The sequence below is a fragment of the Lagenorhynchus albirostris genome, chromosome 16 (genome assembly GCF_949774975.1).
Source record: "Lagenorhynchus albirostris chromosome 16, mLagAlb1.1, whole genome shotgun sequence".
In the NCBI taxonomy this organism is placed as follows: domain Eukaryota; kingdom Metazoa; phylum Chordata; class Mammalia; order Artiodactyla; family Delphinidae; genus Lagenorhynchus; species Lagenorhynchus albirostris.
The window spans coordinates 64,299,479-64,327,385 of NC_083110.1; the positions used below are offsets into that span (position 1 = coordinate 64,299,479).

A 27,907-nucleotide genomic window follows, 5' to 3' on the forward strand; every position below is an offset into this window, starting at 1 on the left:
GCCTCGGACATCCCAGCCAAGGGAAGAGGAGTCCGTTTTCCCATGCCCAACCATCATGGTCTGAGGCCTCAGGGGCTTTAGCTCTGCCGGCCCTTCAGGCTGCCCCTCGTGCGCAAGTCCAGAGAAAGCCAGATAGGGAGTAGCAGGCACCTGCCAAAGACCACTGTCTATAAGCAGTGAGACAATGAGACGCCTGCACTGTCCACTGTAGGGTAGACCACAGTAGACTGCCACTTTCGACATGATTTTTTGTTGTTGTTGTTGTTTTTTAATATCAATGACGTATTTTAAAATCTGGAAAGAAAAACTTAGAATACTCAACAAAATATTAGGTTTTCTAGAGAAAAGACTTAAGAGGCTTGAAAGTAAGTCAGAAAATATGCAGGGAGGCCAGGGAATCTCTCCTCAAAGGGGTCCTTCCACCTAGAAAACGTGCCCTGGACGTGAGCCCACCCCACACACAGGGTGGATGGTGCCGGAAGAAGAGAGACGGCGGAGATGAAGCACGTTCTGACATTTTATTCACTGGTCATAAATACAGTCTCGTGCGCATGAAGGGGATCATGAACAAGGGACTAGCACCTGGAACGTGACTGTCGCAGAGCACTCACTGCTTCACCATCACTGGCCAGAGGACTCCCTGCAGCTGCTCGGGGCATGCCCCGGATCAGGCTTTTGGCTTTGTGGCGATCCTCCTTCTGGGACAGCAATTTATTCTTGGCTCATTCTCAACAATTTTAAAAAAATTCATAAAAGATAGAGTGTTTGCAAGAAAATATCAAAGAGGATAAGAAGATTTTCAGTTCTTCTCAGAGTCTAAAAGTAAAACGGGAAGGTAAGGAAGAAGGAGAGAAAGGGAAAAGATGTCAGGGGTGGGCCAGGCTTCTTCCTTTCCCCAGAGCGTTTAAAAAAACAAAAACAAACAGGTATTAATGCTGTTTGGAGATGGGCTGCGTCTCTCTGATGAGCCACTCGAGGGCTTCCTGGCGGCCCTGTTTTTGCAGTTCCTTCCCGATCACGTCCCTGCAGGTCAGGTGGTAGTTGTTGAGCCAGTCGCACTGCAAGAGGGAAGGAATACAGATGTGGTCTCACCATCACACCTTCACCAAAGGCTGCGCAGCGAGCAGTGAGGCACCATGTGCTGAGATCACAGGATGAGTAAAGGAGCACAAAACCCTTTCTCCCTGCTCATGGACAAGCGACCTCCTTGTGTTCTACCTCCCTGGAAACAGATGGGACGAGGCCACATGGCCGGTGGTGAAAATGCTCCTGGAACCACCTGCATGTGGACTGGAGTGACGGTGAGGGAACCACGAATGCCTGACGGTAAGCCGTGGCTCTGGATGCAGAGTAACCTGTAACCGGGTGTCCCCCTCGACAACACCCCTGGAAGCCATGACGAGAGAGTGGGGGCAGGGGTCTCACAGCTCCTGCACCCACCCTGGTTGCCTCAGCTGCTGTGAAGACACACCTGAGGCGGTCCTGCCAACGCGCTGAGTTTCCTATCCCGTGTCCGCCTACAAAGCTGAATAAACTAGGATCAGTCAAGCCGGTGAGGGTCTTGTGAGTGTGGCCGTCTGGATGCGCCCAAAGCCTTTGGAGGTCAAGGCCTGCGCTGCTGCAGGGTGAGGCTGGGAGTAAGCTTGACCTTCAGAGCCTCAAATGAATGGAGCCACCACACCAGGAGATAGAAAAGAGGTAAAGTATGGAACCTGACCGGACTTGGGGTGTGTGTGTGTCTGTCTGTCTGTCTGTCTGTTGGGATGGGGCGGGGGGTAATGATGCGCTGAACCTGATGACAAGGGTTCTGCCAATCTCCTCTGGGTGAGGAGTGAGGGAGGATGAGGGCTGGAGGGAAGCCCGTTCTGCCAAGACGACGACAACCCATGCTCCCCACTGCCCCGAAGGGGGCCTGACCACATCACATCAGACAGACGGGTTGGTGTCGCCGATGACTTTGACCCAACTGGTGCTCCTAGGCCCACGGATAAGAGGTGGGGAAGAGGGGTCGGATATCAAACACAAGCAAACGGCTGCATATCAGCAGCAAGGCCAGGCAGGGCTGTAAGGCAGCCTGCCGTCCAAAGCAGCTCAACAGTACAGACAGGAGCAAGCCTGGGGCCACAGAGACACTCCCAAGACCCTTTTGGTTGGGGGCAAGCTGGGGCACCCGCCACCGCAGGGGGCTGGAGCAACGTCACAAAAGCCTTGGCAGCCTACAGCACAGACATTCATGTCCAACCAAAGTCCTCTGCTGCCACCTGGTGACAAATCGATGGGAATGCAGCACTAACCCCAAAACTCCCTAAAGTTTCTACTAAGACTGGGAGACGGTAAAGGGCAATGACTGGTACTTTAAAAGCCCAATGGACAGCATCTTGCTGTGGGGTATTACGATGCCTTAAGACAGAATGAAGCCCCAGATTTACTGAGTGGTATATGGGAAATGAACACTTTTGCTAAAAGAGGTAATAAATACACTCTGCTTGGAATATTAAATACTGTCCTCTACTTGTAATTTGTGGAAACTTGCTAATGATTCCAAGGTAAGAAGATATTATCTGTCCTATAAAAACTAACTGGCTAAAAGAATAGTTCAGTGATTGGGGCATGTAAGGTACAGTAATGAACACTGGACCAGGCAGACAGCACTGGTCTCTGTCCAATGTCACGGGGGAGTCACAGGTTAAAAAGACTCTCCCCCAAGGAAAAATGGCCTCGCTTAACCTTCCTCAGGCACTATTTCCCTGGATAAAGTGGAAGGTCACGCGGGAGAAATGTGTCCTGACTGGTACACTTCACGCGGACAGCAAGGCCTATGTGACCTGGAATCACTTGGCAGATGCCACAGCCTTGGGCTTCCAAGAGGGTAAAGTGACTTCTTAGTAGAGGGTCCCTTGCTAAGACCCTGGAAGCTGTGCTCGAGGGCCACAAGAAGAGACTGGCTCCTTGGGCAGAGGGCTGTAAGCAGGGTGGCTGCCGTGCTCACTTCTGTGCTGTCATCCCCTCTCACCTAAGCCAGCCCTGTGGGACCGGAGAAGAGGCCCAGGGCCGCAGGAGAGACTCTTCCCGCTGAAAAGACACACCTGACACTGTGCTGCTGACAGGCTGCTGCCTGTTGTGTATCCATCTACAGCCTGAATAAACCAGCATCAGCAGGGCTCGTTTGGGTGCTGTGAGCGGGAACGTTTGGCTGAATCGAGGCACTGGCGGTCAAGATGAGGTGCCCAAGCACAGAGGCAATCGAAGCAGCAAGTGGATGACCTTCCTCTGTCACCCATCTGTGAGCTGGATGGGGCAGAGGGGAGCGTCTGGCTGGGAGGAGCCCGTTCCACGGCCCTGCAGAAGGGAGCTCCTCAGCCCTCAGAGGCGCTTTCCTCTAGTGCCAAGCACAGGGCCCACGCAGGCTCCATTGAGGGTACGTTTCTGCCTCAGAAGCCCCTGGGGTGAGGCCAGTGGCTGCCTCTGGTAACAAGAACTTCTCATCCCTCGAGTGCTGCACCACGCGCCTCCCTTTGCCTTCTGCTGCACCGCTGCCTGCCTGCCTTGCTCTGGAATTCCTGTCCTTCTGGCTTCTGGCTTCCTGGCTTGGGCCTGACCACTTCACAGCAGACAGACAGGGTGGTGTTGTTTCCACCCTGTTTTGACCCTTGTCCCTGCTCTGACCCTGATCACCTGCCCCATCCCTCAAGCCTTACTCCAGGTTCCTGGGCCTGCCGCCTCACCTGGCCTCATGAGCCTGGGGACCCGTGCTGGGATTTGCAGGGCTTCCAAGACCTGTCACCCTCTGAGCCTGACAGGTGAGCGCTGCTGTGCGTCTGCTCTGTGACGGGTTTCAGAGCCCAGAGCAACCACCTCTCTCCCTGCCTGTGACAAAACTCGGCACATGGTAATAGCGTTTGCTTCTCAGTTCCTTAGTTTCACGCAACACAAGAAAACAATCTGGCGTGTGCAATGGCCCCACCCACCCACAAAAATGCAGGGAAGACACATGCCCATGTTTGCTAAACACGCCTCAGGGCAGCTATGGCTCTGGCCCTCCTGGAAAACAACAGCACACTATTCATTCCCACCTGTGAAGCCCTACCATCCCCAACAGTGAGGAGAACAGGGCTGTATCTACCTTGAGACCCAAAAATACAGGAAAAGCACCTCCAGTCCTCAGGAGACCTAGGATTTTCCAACTCAGCTGGCCTAGGCTCTAACTTAAAAGTGACAGCGGAGGAGAGAACGTAGGGCAGCTCTCCACCCCACACGCTTCTGCCCTCCCCCAAGGCTTCCTTGTTACCTCTTTGTCTGTAAGAGAATCCACATCTATCATTTTGGTCTGTATCGGAACCAAAGTTAGAGGGTCAAAGGTCAGGCTTCCCCGGTTACTGAAGTTATACTGTGGGAGAAGGAAGAAAACAGAAGCTTTTACTCCTCTTTACCACAATGACCCGCCACGAGGTCACTCCCACCCGACAGGACCGTCCCTCAGAGCCAGGTGTAACTAGGAATCGAGACGTGGTTAGCTGGTCACCATTTTTAACAGATACGGGAGACACGATGAACACAGCGGATGCCACTTTCCAAGAGCTGCTCCACTGTGCAAACCACAGCCTGTGCCACCAGGAAGAGCCAAAGAGTGCTGAGGGGCTCCCAGCAGCAGGTCCACAAGGCTCCTGCCTGCTGTGATGGAGAAGAGGCACAGCGGGTGTCTGGAAGCAGGGGGAGCTCTGGTTTTGGTTCTCGAGCCTCTGCTAAGGCGTAAGTTCCCCAGCAGATCCCTTTTTTTGGACATCAACCGTGCAGCCTGCCTTGACCCAGCCAGGCCCATCAGGTGACAGGTAACAGGTCTGTCCGGTGCACGTGGCATGGAATGGCCAGGGTACACAGGGCACGCTGGGTCTCTGTTCCTGGCGGGGCCTGTGGGAGTGAGGGGAGAGGCCACTCTCAAGAAGAGTGACATGAGTGTGCAAGCAGAGAGCAGACTCCTGCAGTCGCTTCCCTGAAGACTTAGGAAGCCACCTCCCTCCAACGGTTCCATTTCCAAAATCACCCATGGAGGAGAAGCAAACACGTCTTCTAGGTCAAGCCCAGCACCTAAAGCCTGCGACCTCTTGGTAACGTGATGGGGAGAGGGTGACACACCTGTCTTCCAGAGGGCACCACACCTGTGGGGCCCGACCCAGGGGGTAACTCGGGCCTCCTCAGCTTTACCTGATAAAAATCATCTGGGGCATTTGTTGAAAATAGTTCCCGGGCCCCAGCCCTGGAGATTCTGCTTCAGTGTCTGGAAGGGGCCTTTAAGCGAGCACCCCTCCCCCACAGCAGAGGCGGCTTGACGACAAGAAGCTGCCTCCAGTAAGCTCGGAGCCCCAACTAACAGCAGCAGGGGGCTGCCTGGGGCTCCACGAGGTCCAGTTCAGGGTCCCAGTTCACTAAGGATTTTCCTTCTGGCTCTGCAGAGGAGAATGAATTCCAGGAGAGGCACCACTATCAGGGGAAGGAGGCTCCATTCTGGCCCCAGAATGACATGCTCTTGGTTCCAAGGACAAAAGTCCTCATCCTCCCCCATTAAGGAATAAGGGAATTTAAAAAACAAAATCCTAATTACTCACCTTGGTCTTCACAGGCACCACCAGGACAACATTCTCAATGCGAATTCCGAAAGCCCCGTCTTCATAATACCCTGGCTCTAAAACAAACCAAACCCCAAAATGAGAAACAGCCCACCATGAAGATAAGCACAGAGAAGCCTGCACTCCTGGGACGACAGCGCTTCCCAAGAAACAGATGAAGGGCCACTCAATCTGGGTGTAAGAGCCCAGAGAGCCTCCTCCCGCAGGGCACTTTTAATAGGCACTTGAGGTCCAGACAGAGAAAGGCTCAGAAGTTCCTGAGAACTGGCTGCAGGGTAGGGAGTACAATAACAGAGGATCCGCCAAATAAATGATGGGGCATATCCGTAAGACACAATGATGCAGGCAGTAAAATACATTCACAAAGATGTGGTAACGACATGGGAAAAGACAAGAAGCTAACGTAGCAAATTATTAAGCCATGTTTCCCCTGGGTGTCTGGATTACAAATGATTATCATTTTCTTCTTTATACTGTTCCATAGTCTCACTTCTTCTACAATGAATATTTATCACTTTTATAATCAAAAAAGGTTGTTGTTTGTTGTTGTTTAATTCAGGAGGGGGAAATTATTTCCAATTTACTTTATAATAATGAAAATATAAGAAACAACAAAGAGCTTTCAGAAAGGCCAGAGGACCCATGCACACCCTCTAGGTAAGGGACACCTACCATCAGTGACAATCATGCCGGCCTCCAAGGGCTCATCAGAGAATGTTTTATAACTGATGCCACAAGGACCCTCGTGAACATTCAGAAAAGACCCAACACCGTGTCCCGTCCCGTGCAGGTAATCCAGGCCAGAATCCCATAAAGCTGAGCGGGCAAAGGAGTCAAGAAGGTGGCCTGAAAGACACAGTAGGAAGCACTCGGTGATTCTGTACAGTACTTTTCAACTTGCAAAGCACTTTGGAGATTACATTTGTTATGTTTGGCTGCAGAAGGTGAAACAGAAACCAGCGGGTAAAAGTTACTGGAGGATTCAGGTTTCAGCCCAACACAAAGAAGAACTTTCTCACAGTCAGAGCTCCTGAGGAGGGCAGCTCCCCCACCAGTCAGAGCTCAGTCTGAAGCTGGAGGATGCTGGCGAGGAATGGTCGCCTGTAGCAGGTAAGGGCTGCAGTAGATGACATGGACGTTCCCTTCCCAGCGCTGGGACCCTACAGTTTCAGAATTACAAGATGAGATTCTAACCAGACTGCAAGCGTGGGGAAAGTGGTGCCGAGGGAGATGAGTGCCGGCCCAGCCTAAGCAGACTCAAGGCCCAGGTCTTGTCAACTCCCCGTGCAATGGCCCACCCACCCATCCTCATGCAAAAAGGTATATGTCTCAAGTCAGGTTCTCAGTAAAGTAAATCCCAATGAGGGTCCTGAAAGGAGGCACTGGCCCAGCACTGAAGGGCAGACAGGAGGCTGCGCCAACTTCCACTGGGGCCCTGAGGCCGTCATGCCCTGCTGCCCTCTCCTGGGAGCCACCCACATGGGTCACCCGACACCATAATAGGTCAGGAGGGAGGCTCACACCTGACCCTGGGCCCAGTCCGAAGCCTGGCTCCCTGGAGGTCCTCTCAGCTCAGTCCATGCAGCACCCCCATTTGCCCAGGATGGGCCTGAAGTAGGCTAGGGGCTGGTACGGCAAGGGAAGGACATGTTCTTCCACCCAAACTTAGACACGTCTGATGCCTGCCGTATGATTGAAGGAATCACCTACCTTTGGTTCCAGTCGGGAAAACAGCTGCACTCACAGCTATGTGGCCCTTGAGGACACATGTGAAGCACTCCTGCCAAAGAAAACCCCGAGGGCATGTTCAGGGCTGGCACAGACGTTTTAATCCTGTCGTTTTCGGGTAGCTCTGAAAACCTTGCCTCTGAAGGTTTTGTAGCAATACCACAGAGAAAATCAGAGGAAAAAGGAAGAAAATCTGGCGGTGGAGAAAAACCTTGGCCTTGGTACCAATTTTCCAGAAAATCTTGAAATTCCATTTAATAAAAGAGAACTGACTGAGAGATGACCCCACAAGTCTTTCCCTTGTAATGAACATTCTGCCATACTCTCGGCCATCTGAGCCTCAGAAAGACTGGGGAAAAGTACTAAAAAGTACTGATGACACTAGCTAACGCTTACTGAGCTACTCCTCTGCCAGGCATGATGCGCACAGCACTGTGCGTTTAATCCCACACTTCTTACTGGAGGCACTCTTGCCATCCCCACTTCATAGATGAATGCCAGGTCACGCAGTTCATAAGTGGCAGCATGTGGCCTTGGAGCCAGGCAGCCCTGCTTCAGCCTCTGTGCACCTCACCACCATCTATACTCAGGGTTTAGTCCCTACTGCCTGGACAAGAAAAGTGCTGTTTGGAAGGGTAGTGGCTTGCCAGTAAGGTGCAGAGTCAGGACTAAACCCCACACTGTTCAATCTGGCCTGGATTGAACACAGTACAAGAAGAGTCACACCAAAGGTAGGTATCTGGAGCCAAGGTCACACCCTTCTTCATCTGCTGGTGCCTGCAAATGAATGACACAAGGGACCAACTCTGGGAAATGTGCCCTGCTCTATCCAATAAAGCCCTCTTCCCTGGACAAGCTTGCTGAAGGAGCTCCCTGGAAAAAGAGAGATACTCAGAGATTCAACTAGTATTTGCCAAGCAGTGACTATCATCCAAGAATCTGCTGGGCTCACAGAACCTTCACAGCCAGCCTTGGAGGTGAGTACTCTTTCTCACCGCTTTTATGGATGGTCTAAGTGTTGAGTTCAAGGTCATGGAGTCTGTAAACAGCAGAGAAGATCTGAAGCCCGGTCTCCAGACTCATGGTACACATCTCTCTACCTTACAGCTGTTTCCTCTTTTCCATGCCAGACAGACCAGAAACTGAGCAGTGCATGTCATTTCAGAGGGTTCCTAGCGAGTTGAGCCTACAAATAGGAATGCTGAACTTGAAAAAAGAACGGGGGTAGCTTTCAGAATGAAATCTAGCCACTGTTCGTAAAAAGGCATATTTTCACTACCCCACTCCCTTCCCCAAAGAAACTTCCTGACTGAAGAGAAGGCCAAAGCTATTAAAACTTGAATCTGAGCCACTCTGACCTTAGCAGACAGAATGCTTTTAAAATCTCTCCAATAATTAAATGGATGTCATAAAGCAGATAGCCTGATTCCACAGTCATGAGCTATTTTATTGCCCCACATATAATTTTTACTTATGTATACAATCCTTTTCACAAGAGAGAACTGTCAAAGAGCAGAGAGGGCCTCTCGAGTTTTCTCTTACCTTCTCATAGGCTGTAGGGGTTCCAAAATGCATGGTACGAGTCACATCTGTGGTTCCATCCCTTTCCAAAAGGAAGGACAAATTAGTTTTCACTCAGAATAAGCTTTTGCTCAAATGTGAGACAGATGAGGATGTGGAGAAATTGGAACCCTCATGCACTGCTGGTGGACATATAAAATAGGAGAGCCACTCTGGAAAGCAGTTTACAGTTCCTTAAAAGGTTAAACACGGAGTTACCCTAGGACCCAGCAATTCCACTCCTAGGTAAACCCCCAAGAGAACCGAAAACATATGTCCACACAAAAACTTATACATGAATGTTCATAGCAGCATCACTCATAATACCCAAAACGTAGAAACAACCTAAATGTCCATCAACTGATGAGTAAACAAAATGTAGTATACACATACAATGAAATATTATTCAGCAATAAAAAGGCATGAAGTACTGATACACACTATAACCTGGATGAACCTGGAAGACATTACACTAAGTGACGGAAGTCAGCCACTGAGGCCATATAATTCCATGTATATGAAATGTCCAGAATAGACAAATCCAAACAGACAGAAAGTACACTAGTGGTTCCCTGGGTAGAGAGAGTGGGAAGCGACTGCTAACAGGAATGCTGTTTCTTTTTTGAGGTGATGAAAATATTCTAAAATTGATTGTGGTGACAGTTGTACAATTCCGTGAATAAACTAAAAACCATGAATTGTACACTTCAAATGAGTACGCTGTATTATATTTCAATGAAATTGTTAAAAAAAAAAAATGAGACCAAGTGTGAATGCAAGGATGGCCCAGTGTAGTGGGAGTGAACTCAGTCAGGCCCTGACACACACACTCTTGGTCTACAATGTGAGGACTGTTTCACGGAAGACACCATCCCTGGGATTATGAATGAAAGGGAGGTGGACAAAGTAAATAGGAACCTGTTTCTAGCAAAAGAAGGTCAAACTCTAATTCCTCCTGTCCGGATGGCAAGCGGTTTATTGGACCCTAAAAATACCCAAATGCATCTTTTAGAACACCCTAATCCACCCCTTGACACAGAAAGAGTAACTTCTAGAATACTGCTAAAATTTAGAAGTGAACCATTAGAACACCATTACCCAAGAAATCCAAATACCCTTAGCGCTAGGCTTTTATTAACTCCAACACACACATCCCAAGGCTAGGTTGTGGCTTCCATCTCCACCAGGCAAAGTCCCAACTTAAGTGGAGAAAGGAGTAGTAAAAGGCCTTGCTCGTGTGCTCTCAATGCAGACAACACCTATTCCTCTCCTCCTCGTGGGTTCCACATCAAGACCCAACCAAATCTTGGTTTCTCTGAGAAACTATTCTAGATGATGACTGTGAAAGCAGCAAGGCATGAAGAAGGAAATTCAGAAATTCAGGGACAGCCCTCGTTTCTCGTTCATTCATTCAAAATTATGCCATCACTTCACAAGGCCCTGGGGCCACTAAAAGTCTGGGGAGCTGCCAGGTGATGTATGGGCTGGAGCAGAAGACTTCCCAATGGTTCTGAAAGCTTACTTTCAGTTATTTATTTAGTGTTTACCAGCTTCCAGCCAAGGACTAAACATTTCTATCAAACAGTCTTTTGTGGGAACAGGATCACAACTGGGCTATTTCAACAAGGGGTGAAAAAAAGGACAAGACGTGGAAACAATTCCATCAGTGGCTGGCGCAGAATGAGATGACCAGCTGAGCACTCTCGGCTGGAGCCTGGCTTGTCCACCTACTCATCTGCCTTGATTCAGTGGAGTCAAGCTCTACGCAGCCCCGATTCACTTACTTGTACTGAGCACCCGAGTCAATGAGGTACACCTCATCCAGAGACAAGGTCCTATTCGTCTCAGGGACCGGCCTAAGAAAGTTAATTAAAAATTAATTATTCCACAAATGTAAATGCTTCCTGAATCTGGGAGGAAGGAATACAAGAGTTCTTTGTACTGTGCGAACAATTTATGTAAGCCTTAAATTATATCACACTAAAGTTACCCAATAGGTTAATTATTTCAACTAATATTAACCTTCTACTATTCAAAGTCCTAGTCAACCTATCTCCCCAACAGATAAAGAGCTCAGGAGAAGGAAATAACATATTTCTTTGTATCTTCCTCCATTTGTGACTGGAAGAAAACAAGTGTTCATCAGATAATTGTAAAAGCTACAAAAAAATAATCATCAACAGAAGCAATAGGACCAAGCTGGGAAGTGGGAGGAGAGCAGCCGCAGTCATTTGTCTTTTTTTTTTTTTTTGCGGCGGGGGGGTGGGGGTGGGGGTGGTCCAGGCCCCTGCCTCAGCCTCCACTTCCCTCCCTCAGTCCTAATCCCACCAGGTGCCTCCCCACTTGCTTCCTAGACCACCAGACAGGCAGAAGGTCAGTGTCTCAGTCTGGGAGAAAACCTAACAGGATTTTTGCTGGGGAAAGGAATGGGCCATGATGCTCTTATGCTGGAGCTCTTTTTTCAAATGAACATCTGGTATTTTTTAAAGTGATCTGATTTCTCCATGCCTTTTTCCAGACAATATGCTGCACTGGGAAAAGCTAAAAGGGACGCGAGCATTCCAAGTCTCCGCCCTGCAGCCGAGAGAGGTTCTCCTTCACTTCCAGGCAATAAGGGTGAAAGTGGGCACTCGAGCCCAACTGGCAGAAGAGACAACCAGACACGGGCCCAGTTTCAGCACCCTCTCTGTCAACAGGCTTCCAACAGCCACAACGAAGAGACACCAAAGGAGAAGCAAAATTCTCCCCCCTTGGTCTGAAATTATTTATTGTGTTAATTATATGCAAAATTCTAGAGTAGTATCCAGCCAGGAAATTCATCACCTGCATTAAATATAAGATAAAACTAAAGTCCTTTTGCTATTTTAATGTTGGAACAGAGGCATTAATGTGAGAGAACTGTACAGTCACATATCTGTGACTGTCTCCCACACAACAGCTTCAAAATTTGTCCCAAGACTAAAAACTCTGAAAGTGATTAAAAAGGCGGGGGGCAGGAATTTGTGCCCACGTACAGCACTGCAGCACAGTGAGACAGCCAAGTGTTCCTTCACTATGCACATCACGGGTGGGGAGCAAAGGACTCAAGATGCCCGCACGAGGCAGAACCGTGTAAGCCAGGTGAAGCTGAAGCTGGAGCCCCACTTCCCACCACCTCTACAGGCAGGCCTAGCAGTTATAAAATACATCAGCGCCCCCTTTGTCTCACAGTGCAGGGATGCATGGCTCTGTGGGTCCATGGGCTCTTGTAGGTCATGTGGTACAAATCCCCATAGGGTGGGGAGGAAAGAGAGGTTACAGATTATCTCTTCAACCGTAGCAGGGTGCTCCACAACCTAGTGATAAGCTTTTTTGGTATGGAGGTGATGGAGCTCACAGGACGTTTGGACTAGTGCATCAAGAAGGCTGCCACTGTCAGAAAAGAAAAACACTAAAAATTCTAACTACTAAGATTCAGGGATTATGAATACAGATACTGCAGCCTCAAAGGAAAGAGGGACAACCCGTTTGACATCGCGAGAATGTCAATGCGAAACCTCTGTGCCTAAGAGTTGGCTCCCAACAAGATTTAGAGCAAAGAAGAGAAAATAAGACCTCCAAGGTCCTATTTCCCATATAAGAACAATCTCAACAGACACACGGAGGTGGGCGCCAGGGCCTCTGGTAGAATAATGTCTCTCCCCTGCTCAGGCTCCTGTGCAGAAGCAGCAGCAAAGCCGGGCAGCGTGCTCCTCCGCATGCCTTACGCGTAGTGAATGATGGCGCCATTGGGTCCCGTACTGGAAATTGTTGGGAAGCTCAGGTCCACAAAGTCAGCCTGCTGCCTGGAACAGAAAGATACACAAGAGCAGAGTGGCTTAAAGGTTTTTACTGTGCCAAGAATCAGGGCCCTCCCGGCTTCATTTAACTTGCCAAGGAAATGAGCACAAGGTTCATGGGCCCCCAAAGTGATCCTTACCTGCGGAATTCCTCAGCTTTGTCAGCAGCTGAGATCTCCGTCACGCCACCTTTGGGCACCTATAAGGAAGTTGCTTATAAACCACTGGGGTGTGATAAATTCATCCGTCTCCTACATATTATAGGAGGTGCATTAAAAGCTTACTTTTTCCTCAATCCCCATGTCCCAACTGTCCAATCTATAGGACACAGCATATGTCTCATCTTTACAAGGAGGGAATTTCCAAAGGCTCTTACCAAGGCCATCTAAAAGTAGAAGCATTTCTATAAATTTAATTTTTCACTCAACTATTTCCCTCAGTGTTATATCCTGAAAACTCCCAAAACTTAATACACCTAAATTTAAAAATTAAAAAGCATCCCCACCTAGGATATCATCCTAAGAAAGTGATCCTAAATAAATAAAAAAGATAAATGCAAAGATATTATTACAAGGTAAGTGCAAAAAAAATTTTAAACAATCTAAAACATTTGAAAATAGAAGGAATGGGTAAATAAATCAGTCTAGCTACTAAACACAGTCTCTATTTGAATCATTTTTTTAAAGACCTCAAAGCACATGGAAAATGCTCACACTATGATAAGTAAATAAAATAAAATACAAAATCATAGCTGTACAGTGAGACACATGTAAAAATGATTTATGTTGAAAAAACAAAGTACACAGATGAACAATTGCCGAAGAGGAAAAAACTGCTACACCAGTGGGAATCAGGGAGATATTTTCTTCTTCCAATTTAAGCTACTTTAAAAGAGTTGTTTATATAATATTTAAAGGAAATATGATATTGTTTAATAAGAGCACAAAGAAATCACCTTCCTGTCAACTACAAGGAGTGAAAGGGCAAGAAACTAATGCCCAGGAATCAATTTAATATAAAAAGTTTTATGGCTTAAAGTTCAAAACATACACAAAGATCTTTTTTCTCTTAACACAGTCAGCTTGCCTGTAATATCATAAGAGTCATTTTTTCTTATAATGAAACTCCACTTAGTTATAAGACAATTCCTTAACCACAAAGGATCCATTCTGTTAAGGAATTTCTTTCTTCATCTTTGTTACTACTGTCCATAATTAAAGAATTTTTACACACACACCAAATTCCCACAAAGAACTATTAAAAGAGAGTCCTAAAATTAGATCAAGATCTTAGACCTCGTGGTCAACCAGAGCCACAGTTCGAATCACATGTAGATAATTTCTGAATAATCTATATCCATGTGTTAAACAAAGACTAAGAACCGACCTCTTTCTCCAGCCAGTTAAAGAGTTCACAGAGGGCAACAGCATCTTTAATCTGTGCAAATAACAGAGACATTTTTTAAAGTTATTACTGAAAATCAGATGGGCAGATTCAAAGCCCAGCCCTAATGTGATACTGAGAGGGCTGCACTTATAGGGCTACAAACCATCAGCAATCAGGGCTCTACATGCAGGCATTTCCTGTGAACAAGTGTGCAGCGATTTCCACTATGGGGGAAAGGGCTCCCCTGCTGTTGAGTAGTTCAGGCACAATCAGGAAGGGGCCCACCTCAGAGCACACAGGAGAGAGCACCCCTCAGAGGGGTCATTCCTGTACTACTGGAGCAGGAAAGACAGACCACTGTCAAAAGCCATCTCTGGGCCCCAAATCTTTCTAGATCCACTGCTGGCCTTGAAACACAAATCTAGGCCTCTTCAGAGGCTTCACCTTCATCATTACCATCACCTACACTATCATCATCAACCTCCTTTTGTGTTTTATATTATGTAGAGATCTAGCCCATCCAGTATTTTATTTCATTCTCTCATTAACTCTGGAAAGCTCAGAGAAGTTCCCACCTTGTGCCAGGCTCAAGGCCACACAGCAGGTGAGGGAGCTGGGCCTTCTGACCACCATGCATCCCCTCTTCTGCACAGGCTGCTTTACTCACGTGAGCTCTCCTCATGCCTTCTGATTCAGCAGAATTCTTCACAGCTTTGGCGATGCAGATAGGGGTGTAAGGCATACAGCAGCGATGATCCTGGGGCGAAAGGCAGTCATATGGGAAATCGAGTCTGGCTCACTCACCCAAGACCAAGGCTATCACCTCTCCACCCAGCACAGCACACTTAAGACAAATCATTGGAAGAGCTCCCACTCAGGACCCACCCAGCTGTCCCCTGGGGCCCGAACACCTGCCCTTTTTGGTTGGTGACTCTGAGCATGGCGAAAGATGCTTGAGCTCATCCAAAAAGATAAAGTAAAAACATAAAACAAGTTATTTCTCGTCTATCCCCCACCCCGTAGCTTTTTGAGACTGCTGGCTGCCAGCCATCAGAGAGATACTGCTTTTCAAACCTCCAAGGTCATGGTCAGAGTTCACTAACAGATCAAAGCTTGACCGAAACAACCCCTTTCTGGCTGCACAAAGGAGGCTTTTTCCCACTGTCTAGGGACACACATGATGGATGAGGGGGGAGGGGAGGCTCCTGCTCAGGGATCAGCTACTGTTAAAGGTCTGATCTTAAAGGGCCTTAAAGGGCCGGGGAAGAGCCTTCCCAATTTGAAAACAAGTTAGAATCCAGCCCTGTGTTACAGGGAGGGGGGAGGGATTTTGCACCACCTTGCACTTGCACTAGCACAGAGCTTCTCAAAGGGCTTTCCTTCTCTCCGCTCTCCTTGCTCTCTCTCTCTCTGAGATACCTACCTGTCATGAGACAAAGGCAGGCATGATCCCCAAGGAGGTAAAGCTCTGAGTAACTATGTCATGCAGTGTGACAGTGACAGGGGTGCAATGGCAGGCCAGGTCTAGAGGGCCAAGCCTGGGCTCCTCCCAGGATGGCCCACTGCTGAGTGGAGGAGAGAGGCCCAGGGCAGGACAGTCAAAAAGGCTACAACTCCTTAGGTAGATTTATTCCTAGATATTTTATTCTTTTTGTTGCAATGGTAAATGGGAGTGTTTTCTTAATTTCACTGTCAGATTTTTCATCATTAGTGTATAAGGATGCCAGAGATTTCTGTGCATTAATTTTGTATGCTGCTACTTTACCAAATTCATTGACTAGCTCTAGTAGTTTTCTGGTAGCATCTTTAGGATTCTCTATGTATATTATCATGTCATCGACCTGTATGCAGAAAATTATAAGACACTGATGAAAGAAATTAAAGATGATACAAATAGATGGAGAGATATACCATGTTCTTGGATTGGAAGAATCAACATTGTGAAAATGACTCTACTACCCAAAGCAATCTACAGATTCAATGCAATCCCTATCAAACTACCAATGGCATTTTTCACAGAACTAGAACAGAAAATTTCACAATTTGTATGAAAATACAAAAGACCCCAAATAGCCAAAGCGATCTTGAGAACGAAAAATGGAGCTGGAGGAATCAGGCTCCCTGACTTCAGACTATAATACAAAGCTACAGTAATCAAGACAGTATGGTACTGGCACAAAAACAGAAATACAGATCAATGAACAGGATAGAAAGCCCAGAGATAAACACATGCACATATGGTCACCTTATCTTTTTTTTTTTTTTTTGCGGTACGCGGGCCTCTCACTGTTGTGGCCTCTCCCGTTGCGGAGCGCAGGCTCCGGACGCGCAGGCTCAGCAGCCATGGCTCACGGGCCCAGCCGCTCCGCGGCATGTGGGATCTTCCCGGACCGGGGCACGAACCTGTGTCCCCTGCATCGGCAGGCGGACTCTCAACCACTGCGCCACCAGGGAAGCCCAGTCACCTTATCTTTGATAAAGGAGGCAAGAATATACAGTGGAGAAAAGACAGCCTCTTCAATAAGTGGTGCTGGGAAAACTGGACAGGTACATGTACAAGTATGAAATTAGAACACTCCCTAACACCAAACACAGAAATAAACTCAAAATGGATTAAAGACCCAAATGTAAGGCCAGACGCTATCAAACTCTTAGAGGAAAACACAGGCAGAACGCTCTATGGCATAAATCACAGCAAGATCCTTTTTGACCCACCTCCTAGAGAAATTAAAATAAAAATAAACAAATGGGACCTAATGAAACTTAAAAGCTTTTGCACAGCAAAGGAAACCATAAACAAGACCAAAAGACAACCCTCAGAATGGGAGAAAATATTTGCAAATGAAACAACTGACAAAGGATTAATCTCCAAAATTTACAAGCAGCTCATGCAGCTCAATAACAAAAAAACAAACAACCCAATCCAAAAATGGGCAGAAGACCGAAATAGACATTTCTCCAAAGAAGATATTCAAATTGCCAACAAACACACGAAAGAATGCTCAACATCATTAATCATTAGAGAAATGATGGAGAAAAGGGAACACTCTTGCACTGTTGGTGGGAATGTAAATTGATACAGCCGCTATGGAGAACAGTATGGAGGTTCCTTAAAAAACTACAAATAAAATTACCATACGACCCAGCAATCCCACAACTGGGCATATACTCTGAGAAAACCATAATTCAAAAAGAGTCATGTACCAAAATGTTCATTGCAGCTCTATTTACAATAGCCAGGACATGGAAGCAACCTAAGTGTCCATCAACAGATGAATGAATAAAGAAGATGTGGCACATATATACAATGCAATATTACTCAGACGTAAAAAGAAATGAAATTATTTGTAGTGAGGTGGATGGACCCAGAGTCTGTCATACAGAGTGAAGTAAGTCAGAAAGAGAAAAACAAATACCGTATGCTAACACATATATATGGAATCTAAGAAAGAAAAAAAAAGTAATGAAGAACCTAGGGGTAAGATGGGAATAAAGACACAGACCTACTAGAGAATGGACCTGAGGATATGGGGAGGAGGAAGGGTAAGCTGTGACAAAGTGAGAGAGTGGCATGGACATATATACACTACCAAACGTAAAATAGATAGCTAGTGGGAAGCAGCCGCATAGCACAGGGAGGTCAGCTCGGTGGTTTGTGACCACCTAGAGGGGTGGGATAGGGCGGGTGGGAGGGAGGGAGATGCAAGAGGGAAGAGATACGGGAACATATGTATAACTGATTCACTTTGTTATAAAGCAGAAACTAACACACCATTGTAAAGCAATTATACTCCAATAAACATGTTAAAAAAAAAAAAAGGCTACAACTAAGGTACCTTGAACTCCTGTGCCAGGCCTCAGTTAAAATGAGGGGGACGGTGTCAGTTGCTTAGCACCACCCAGCAGGGGCTCAGTCAAGGGCAGGGCTATCAGTATCATTTGACCTTTGACAAATCCCCAACTCCCAAAGCCTCCCTGGGCCTCAGGTCTCCTTAACTATGAAATGTGGTGGGAAAGGTGGGTGTAGGGTAGTGTCTCCCAAACTTCAGATACTCTCATGCCACCTGCACAGGTCTTACCCTAGCTGCTACCCCCTGGACCCTTATTTACTAAGACTTTTCTTTAGACTATCTCTGAATCAACATAGGCTACTGAACTCAACTCTCTCTTAAGAAACAATTTTTATAATATATGGTCTCATATGCTAATCATATATTTTTCTAGTACACACTAAAACACTTTTTTTATAGTTGATATACAATATTATATAAGTGCGAGGTATACAACATAGTGATTCATAATTTTTAAAGGTTAAATTCCATTCAAAGTTATTATAAAATACTGGCTATATTCCCTCTGCTATACAATATATCCTTGTAGCTTATTTATGTTATACATAGTAGTTTGTACCTCTTAATCCCATATCCCTATCTTGCCCCTCCCCCCTTCCCTCTCCCCACTGGTAACCACTAGTTCATTCTCTGTAACTGTTAAAACGCTTTTAAAACAGAGACATTTAAATAAACCTATGTATGAATGTGTACCACCTAAAATCATCTCTCATGTCACGTTTTGGAAAACACAGAACTCAATGGGTTCTAAAAGCTTCACACTCCAGCCCAAAGGGCTCATCCAGGGAGACGACACCTCTGACCCAACAGCCAGTCCTGGAAATCTGCCTGAACAACCTCTGCTTCAAAGACAAGCCGCACGATGCCAGGACTGGAAGGGGCCTGGCAGCTGGAGTGGCAGGTTTAGGTGGGTCTCTGGGGCTACCAACCTTGGGGATGGCCTCGCTCACAGCATAGCTGGCCTTGTCGCTGACCCACACCTTCTCCCTCGGGGAGAGGCTGGCACACAGGGTCTTGAGCTCGCTCAGGATGGACTTGTAGGGAAGCACCTGGATTCTGTATTCAGCTTCCAGGCCCAAGTCAAGCAGCAGGTGCTCCTTCACACTGGGGGTATCTGTGCGGTCGCCATCAATGAAGAGCCTGCAGAGGAGCCAGAGGTGAGGTGACAGAAAAGGCGGGCACAGGAGTGAGAGGACGAGAACAGACCCACACACAAGCGACAGGCTCTACCTCCCGGCATGCAAGCCAAGCAGTTCCTCTTTCCTCCACGCCTTCCCCAAATCCTGCTCCCCAAACTGCGCTCCCTGCCCTGCGTATGCCGTCACCTTCCACCCCACTCCCCAAGCCAGGACCTGGGCACTCTCCTCCTTGATGCTCCTCCTTCACTCCTACATTGAGATCTTTGAACCTATAGCTTAAACACCCCTCAAACCTCTCCAGCTTTCGCTGTAGCCTGGCCCAGTCGCTGCCCAGGTACAGGTCACTACTGTCTCTCACTTGGATCAGTACCACAGCCTCCTAACTGGTCTCCCTGCCTCCAGTCTTCCCTATCCACCCTATTTTTCGCAGCAATTATAATTCACCCCGTAATTTCACTCCAGTCATAACATTCTTTATGATTTACAAGCCTGACCATGTAGTTCTGTGTGAAAAACTCATTCAGTAGCTCCGCAGCATCCTCAGGACAAAAGCCCCAAGCTCCTGAACCTGGCTCACAAGGCCTTCCTTATGGGGGCCCTGCCCACCTGCCGGCTTCCCACTCCAGGTTCAACCACACTGGACCACTCTGGGTCCTCCACGCATACTGTGCTCTCTCCTGCCCAGAGCCTCTGAAAATGCTGCTTCCCCTGCTTAGATCACCGTTCCTCTTCCTCCTCGCCCCCTACTCACCTAGCTAACCCACACGTACCCTTAATCTCTGACTCAATATTACTTTCCCCAAGAGCCTCCTCTGACCAGGTCAGGCCCCTCCAATAACACCCGTACCCACTCCAATGACAAGTTAGTGCCCACTATGTGCCCAAATGCCCTCAGGTAACCTCTCATCTCTGCAACTCTAACCCAGGACCCTGTCTGTCTCATTCACCCCAACATCTAACAGAGACCCCAGCACATAACAGGCACTCAATAAATATGTTGTCTGAATGCAGAAAGCCATCCAAATAAGAAGAGCAATGGCAGGTTGGCCACAAGCAGCAGTTTAAAAGATAAACTGACAAGGCACAGCTCAGGGGGTTTTTCTGTGTCACTTCTGACCTTCCAAAATGACTGGGTCTATTTGCATCGTGGACCCAGGATTGTATAACAGAGCCCACATTCCCCTTGGCATTGGCTGCTAGGAAACCTGGAATCAAATGTATGGCCTGAACAAGACTTTGCAGCAGGAATTTTGTGAACTAACCTCACTCTCTCCAGTTTTGTTCTGATGTCCTTGACCACCTATTTTTTTTATCTCCTAGTACTACAGAGACTTTCAGAGATTTCAAATCATTTTCAGGATTAAAAGAGAGGCAGGATATAAATAATTATCTACTGTTAAGGAAGACAAGAAGGGGAAGGAAGAGAGGCAGGAAAGGGAAAGGGCACGAGAAAAGCAGCATTCTAGCACACGTCAGGCCGAGGCTGGTGGGCCCGGGCCGGAAGGGGGCGACTGGGGCTCCGAGGAGCGTGGGGAAGGACTTTCAGGTGCGGGGCCAACACTCACATGATGGTCTCTAGTCCTATGATTGCATAGGAGAAAAATACTGGATTGTGCTCCACATCTGATCCTCGGAGATTGAACAGCCCTGAAAAAAAAAAAGTTCCTGTCACCTGCCTGAGAGTTTAAGGGGTAGGTTGTAGAGCAAGGGAAGAGCTTCCACTCGCTAGGGAAGGACTGGGCGGCATCTCTCAGAGAAGCTGGGAGCCTCACTTCCTGGTCCCACCTCTGAGCTGCAGTTGCTCATATCCGCCAAATGATGGCACCAGAACTGTTTCTTACGCTACCGCATCACCATCCCAAGAAGGGGATGGAAGAGTTATTAGTCAGAAAACCCAACAAATGCCCTCCAGACAAGAGTTGAAATGGTCCACCTGGCGGTGACCTGCCAGGCCTAGCAGGCCTGACGTGCCACAGAAAAACGCTCCGGCACTCCCAAATACAGGGCACGGAGCCAAGCACTCGCTCCCTTCTGAGGGGAACGACCTAGAGTAGAAAAACTGAGACCCACCCATGAGGGAGGCCAGATGAGGCCCTCTGTGCGAGGGTCAAGAGCCCCAGGAAGGCGGGGCTTCCCGGCAGAGGAACAAAAGCAGTGAGTCAGCAGGGCTCCAGCCCACGAATGAAACCCGAGCCTGTGGCCCACCCGGAACCACGGCTGGGTGGAGGACCTGCCTTGGCCAGTGTCAGGGGGTCTAGTGAGGTCACTGCGTGTTGGAGAAACTTAGAGGGACCAGCAGAGAGCACAGCTCCCGTCCGAGGACTTCCAGCTGCCTAATGCTTGCTCTCCTGAGGATCAGAGTGCAGAGAAGACCCTGGCGTAAAAAGCACTGCCTCTATTTTAACATCATGGCCTCGCAAAGTAAAGCAATGAGGCAACATGTTTTACCTATCAGACCAAACTAGCACTCTTTTTAAATGACAGCACCTGGGGCTGGCAAGGGTGTGGCGAGAGGGGTGTATTCACACACGCCTGTGCAACCTTTCCGGCAGGTACATGGCAAAATGGTCAAAGCCCTGGCATGCACACCCCCTCTAATCCATAACACCACCTCTAAAGCCAACCAGAAGTTGGAAGAAAATTACCAGAAACTAAGACATGGATTGTGATGCACCAGGACTCTGATGGATGTTAACAAAAGCACGAGAACATTGGAAATTACTCAAAGGGCGTATGTAGGGGAATGGTTAAGTAAATTATGATACAACCATATGACGAGACATTTAATATTCACTTAAAATTATGCTTATGTATGCTTAGAGTATCCCGATACACTGGAAAAAATCTAGCTACAAAATTACAAATGTGCAGAATGTTAACTGTGATTTTCTGTGTGTAAGGAAATTATAGGTGATTTTTTTTCTTCTTTCTACTTCCTCTGCGCTTTCCAGGTTTTCCGCAATGGAAATGTGTGTCTTTTTAATAATAAAGGAGAGAAATTAGCTTTATATGTTATTTTCTCCGACGTTAAAGTTATTTAGTTAATTAGGGATATAAATAAATCACTGACACTCTTGACAAAGTTTGGAACTGGGAATTAGAGAGCTAGGATACTGTGCAGTAAACTTTCTTTCTCTAGTGAGAAAAATCAAAGAATAAGGCAGTGCCTTGTCTCAGGTACCCTGGGTCAAATCCAGTCAGAAAATAGCAGACATATTAAGAAGATTCCTTCAGGTTCTAGAAGGCACTGAACAATTCCATGGGGATAGTTTAAGGTCTAAAGATTAAAAAACTGCTATTGTACCAAAAGGCTTGTTGAAGAACTTTCAGTTCCTGAGTTTTCTGAAGTAGAAATATTTCTAGAACATCCTCATTGTGAAGAACTTGGGGATATACAGGAAAAGGATAAAGAAAAAAATATCTCCTGTGATCTTACTTCTATACCCATAGAGACACACGAATGTTGACAGGCACCAAAAGTTTGTTGGAAATGTCCCTCCTTAGAGATGTGAAGTCCTGAGTAGACTGGCCAGAGAGGGACATCATCACAGATTTAACATCAGCCCCTGGCTGTAATACAGCTCCAGACCAAGCTACATTCCCCTCCCCGACTCCCTATAATTACTTCTCCATCCTACTCGGCATATCATATACCCCACTGGTGACAGTCTTTTGCTTATTCCCTGGCCACTCAGAAAGCTGAATTGCATGAACACACAGATTCCCAGAGAACCAATGCAGAGACTGGGTAACACACCCCAACAGTGAAACCAGAGCACTCACATGCAATCTCATCCAGGGCAGTGACCACAAACCACACGACGTTCCTCTCGGCCATTTTCAACCGAAGATCTACAACTTTGTCCTTCCAGGAGATGCCTGCAAGAAACAAACATACTTGCGACTCCAGCCCTGGTCTGGTCCCAGGGACCTGCGGAAGCCAAGTGAAAGAACCCATTCCAAACATTTTTAACCAGCACCATATCCCAGGGAGCATGTTATCTGAGCAGACAGGAGGCCCAGATTCAAGCCCCATACATGAGAAGTGACTCTAAGCTAGTTGACTGTCAAGAGCCCCGACTACCTCAAAGAAAAAGTAATTCATTTGTTCATCCAACAAATGTCTATGAAGCATCTACACTTCCCAGGCATAGATATCTGCAGGTACCATGCTGGTCACTGTGGTTACAGCTCTGAGCTACATGCAGTCCTTGAGCTCATGGGGCTTACAATCTAGAAGGGAAGACAGACAATTAAACCAGCAATTAGTGGGACTTCCCTGGTGGCACAGTGGTTAAGAATCCACCTGCCAATGCAGGGGACATGGGTTCGATCCCTGGTCTGGGAGGATGCCACATGCCTTGGAGCAACTAAGCCCACAAGCCACAACTACTGAGCCCGTGTGCCACAACTAATGAAGCCTGCACACCTAGACCCCGTGCTCTGCAACAAGAGAAGCCACCGCAATGAGAAGCCTGCGCACCACAATGAAGAGTAGCCCCCGCTTGCCGCAACTAGAGAAAGCCTGCACAAGGCAACGAAGACCCAACACAGCCAAAAATAAAATAATTTTTTTAAAAAACACCAAAAAACCAGCAATTAGTTACACTTCTGTACAGGGAGCTTTGATTACACACTACCCAGCAGAGAGAACTCACCGAGTCTTAGAGGTCAGGGGAATATCACCTACCACTTTACATTCCTGGAGATACGAGACTTGCCCTTCAGTGCTAAGACCGAGGAATTCTCTACAGTCTGACTCAGTGTGACAACCACTTCCAAATCACACTTGCACTGTCAGACACAGCCACGGCCTCCCTGCTCTCCCCAGGATGAAACTGCGGTCCTAGAGGAGCTCACCCCATCACTACCACCACCACCACCACCCAGCATGAAACAGCACATGTAACGCAGGGCGCAGCCACCTGTGAACACAGCAGGCCTCTGTCTTATTCGCCCAGCACCTAGCAGTGTCCTGTACACAGCCGGCACTCATGTGTGCTGAACAGAAGTTTTACCAGCCACACCTGCTCTCCCCCCTTCTATAAGCAATAGGTCAAAGCCTCTGCTTCAGTTGAACAAAACTCAAAACACGCTGATGGAAAATGCTGAGCTGACCCTGGGCCACTCACTGGACCCATCCCCCTAATCTGTAATACCCTCAGGTGAGGGTGTCACAAGGAAAGCAAGCTGGGGGCTGTCCCCACAACTAAACGCTGCTTTGAAGACCAGCTCGGGAATGCTGTTTAAAACTTGACTGAGAGTCTGGGCTGTAATGCTTTCTTCCCAGGACCCCTCTGGGCAATGTGCCTACATTCCAGACATCCCCCATCCACCTCTCCTCTGCCGTTTCTACAGCAAGTCTCCCTCCCCTGCAGCCCCACCTCCCAGGCCTTTCCCTCTGCGCTCCTCACTCTTCCATAAATCACACTTTCGTCTCCCACAAAACGCTCACAGAACTTGCTCCTCACTCACCACTATCACACAAGCCAAAGAAACCCACCCACACCCCAAAGCTACTAAAGCAGAGGACAGACAGAAGGAGGGCGCCTGGGAAGGTAAACGTACAAATGCTGACAGAAGAAAAGGAAATGGAATCTAGAAACCTCTAGGCTCACTATAGTCCAATAAAAATTAATTTAAAAAACAAAACAAAACAAAAGACAATCTGCTAAGGCTGGGGTGTGTATACAACCCAATCAGCTGTTGACACTGATTGTGGATTAATAAATATGAGAAGGAAAAAAATTTAAATAAAGAAATAAAACTCTCAAGGTGACTAAATCAAAACAAGAAAAGAAACCTGTAGTCTGTTTCCAATATTAGACACGTTAGAGGGGCAGTTAGCAACTGAATGGTAAAAAAGCCATCTCAGCAGCACCCACAGGTCTGCCCAGAGGAGCTTTGCAAGAATAAACTGTGCCAAAGTAGGTGGCAAGTAGGTGGCAACTGTGGAAACAAACTGAACTCCTGCTGCATCAAATGCCCCACGTGCCAGGGCGGGGCAAAATCCTCCAGTCAGCTCAAGCTCGACCTGGATTCAGACGACTTTCGTTGAGGTGAAGGGGCCGATGGTCGGGGGCCTTCTGGGCACAGCCGTGGTTCTGACCTGTGTAATCCAGGCCCAGTGTGATGAGGGGCTTGCACGGACGCTCAGGCCGGTCTGTCCAGATCTTGTCCACAAGGTTCTCCTTGACAGGAATGAGGTGGTGGCCAGCGCTTCTCAGAACCTTGGCCATCTTCTTCCAGTAATCTGAGGAGAAACACACGTGGTCTAGCTATGAACTGAACACCCTTTACAGGCAGCAGGGCTTTGAGAGCCTGGCACCTTCTGAAAGGCTATCCCGTGGCCCTGTGCTAACTCTTCTCCTCACCTTGACCTTTGTTGTGACATCAAATCATGCTGAGCCCCCAAATGTTCCACAACCCACAAGCAAACAGGGAGGATGGAGAGGCCTCTAGAACTCACTTCCTCACCCAAGATGAAAGGGCCTATGCTTACTCACCTGTAGGAATGATCAGTGGATCCACACCAACCCTGGATCCTTCAGGAAGTACGCTCACCAGCCAGTCTTCCTGAGTTGGTGTGTCCTTCAGACCTACAGAGGGAAGAACTGATGAGAAACAATTCCCAGGGGACCCGAGCTCATTGTCCTATCCAGAAGGAGGAAATTCACCAACATCATGATAGCAGGGTCTTTATTAAGCACCTTCTTCAAAGAGAATTGACAGCACTTGGAAAATCTGAACTTCCCTTAATCCTGGAAGGCTATGAAAAGTGTAAGATGCTATAAAAGGAAAACATAAAGTAAGATGGTATATAAGGAATGGGTGAGACAGAAGAAAAAAGGAAACAGGATTTTCATTAGACCCCTGGTAAAAAGGCATCCCAGGAATCGCTGCAACAGGTACATGGTGTCATCATGAAGATCGTCTTGTATCAGCCTTCGGTCACTTTACCACTACTGGTGATGAGAGGGTGGGTGGTGATATGGTGAAGGCTAGAGCTGGGAGCCTCCCTTACATCGCACACCAGGTAAGGGGAACACACACCACAGTGCCCTCCCCATATCTGTAGGGAAGCATTGCAGAGTGAAGGCCCCCGCCAGACAACCAGGCCTGACTGGCAGCAGAGAAACGTATCCAAAGACTGTAAGAGGGACACACAGGAACCCAACATCGTGTCTTTAACTGGCTCCTTGGGCTTCCCAACTACCAAGAGCAAACAGTCATAGGACACCAAATAAGCTTCAAAAAAGGAACTAAAGTTAGTTTTATATCCCCGTTTTTCTTTAATTCGACCCAGTATCTTGTATGTTTCAGATGTATACTTTTTTCATCAAATTTTTGCTAAACAACTAACATTTTGAGAAAATATTAAGAGCAAGAGTTCACATATTCTGAAATAGTACTGTTTTACCATTCTCCCTAGCGAGTACTGATAACCACATAACCACAGAAGGGAAGTTCAAAGGTTTGTAAAGAAATGAGCTCATGGGACTTCCCTGGTGGTCCAGTGGTTAAGAATCCGCCTTCCAATGCAGGGGATGTGGGTTCGATCCCTGGTCGGAGAACTAAGATCCCACGTGCCTCAACCACCAAGCCCACACGCCTCAACTAGAGAAACTGTGTGCCACAAACTACAGAGCCCACATGCTTTGGAGCCTGAGTGGCACAACTAGAGAAGCCCGCACGCCACAACAAAGAGCCCACATGCCGCAACTAAGACCCCGCGTGCTGCAACTAAGACCCAATGCAGCCAAAAAAAGCAAACAAATAAATAAATATTAAAAAAAAAAAAAGAAATGAGCTCATGAATCTGTTCTAAAAAACTGCCTAGAAGCTGGCATTGAGTTGTTATTTTGTTATTTGATTCTTTCCTATTTTTTTCAAACCGCTAAACAAGCCACTTACTAACAAAGTTTCTTTAATGCCCCTAGTATAACTTTCACAGGATGAAGTCATATCATCTCCTAGAAGACAGATGTTTGGCAAAAACCCCAGGGATGAACCACTCCCCAACTACACCCACCAGAATCTCCCTACACAGGAGAGACAGTGAGGAGGTGGGCTTAGGGCAGAAACTAGAGAGGGGCTTGGAAGGGAGAAGGACTCATCCGCTGGGGCTGTTTTAGAGGACAGGCAGACAGTATTCGCTCCTCTGACACTCTGACCCCCAAAGAGCTGACTTATCTAACAGCTGGAGTTTAGGCCCCAAAGAGAGATGACCACACCCCAGAGGCACACTGAATGATCCACTGGGGTACAAGCAGAAAGTATTAGGACTTCCACTGGTAATTTTTCTTAAAAAATAAGATATCAATCTTTGCTTGTATTTGAAATACAGATGGACTGGGCGTATATACCGTCAACAGAGGCATGTAATCAAAAAGTTTAAAGGTCTAGTGGCCTATCCATTTATAATAGCCCTACAACCCCAAGTGCCTGTGTGTGTGTGTGTGTGTGTGTGTGTGTGTGTGTGTGTGTGTGTGTGACAGAGAGAGAGAGAGAGAGAGAGAGAGAGAGAGAAGAGGGAGAACAACTGGGGCAACAACCACCTGTAGCTTTGATGTTTCTATATTTTTAAAAAGACTTTTGAGAAACGGAAATTTAAAATAAATCCACTGCCAGGATAAAAACGTTCCTAATTCCTCCTTCCCTAAGACAAACAACACTTATATATGTGGAGAGTGTGTGAAACACACACACACACACACACACACACACACACACACACACACACACACACACACACACACACACACACACACACACACACACACACTACCTCAGTAGGCTAA

General features: G+C 47.4%; 1 protein-coding gene across 4 annotated transcripts in view; it reads right to left on the reverse strand.

Moving 5' to 3' along the window:
* Positions 1-504: 504 nt before the first annotated feature.
* The window catches only part of XPNPEP1 (X-prolyl aminopeptidase 1), a 54,825-nt gene continuing 27,422 nt past the window's right edge, over positions 505-27,907 (reverse strand). For all 4 annotated transcript variants that reach the window (XM_060125468.1, XM_060125467.1, XM_060125469.1 and 1 more), the window contains 16 exons: positions 25,613-25,705; positions 25,216-25,359; positions 22,890-22,985; positions 20,672-20,753; positions 18,897-19,107; positions 14,784-14,873; positions 14,117-14,167; positions 12,871-12,929; positions 12,659-12,736; positions 10,697-10,768; positions 8,895-8,955; positions 7,335-7,404; positions 6,297-6,470; positions 5,604-5,680; positions 4,289-4,387; positions 505-1,058 (listed from right to left, as the gene is read on the reverse strand). In XM_060125468.1, the coding sequence (XP_059981451.1) occupies positions 930-1,058; positions 4,289-4,387; positions 5,604-5,680; positions 6,297-6,470; positions 7,335-7,404; positions 8,895-8,955; positions 10,697-10,768; positions 12,659-12,736; positions 12,871-12,929; positions 14,117-14,167; positions 14,784-14,873; positions 18,897-19,107; positions 20,672-20,753; positions 22,890-22,985; positions 25,216-25,359; positions 25,613-25,705 (1,586 nt within the window). In that variant the 3' untranslated portion in view covers positions 505-929. The remainder of the gene's footprint in view (positions 1,059-4,288; positions 4,388-5,603; positions 5,681-6,296; positions 6,471-7,334; positions 7,405-8,894; positions 8,956-10,696; positions 10,769-12,658; positions 12,737-12,870; positions 12,930-14,116; positions 14,168-14,783; positions 14,874-18,896; positions 19,108-20,671; positions 20,754-22,889; positions 22,986-25,215; positions 25,360-25,612; positions 25,706-27,907) is intronic.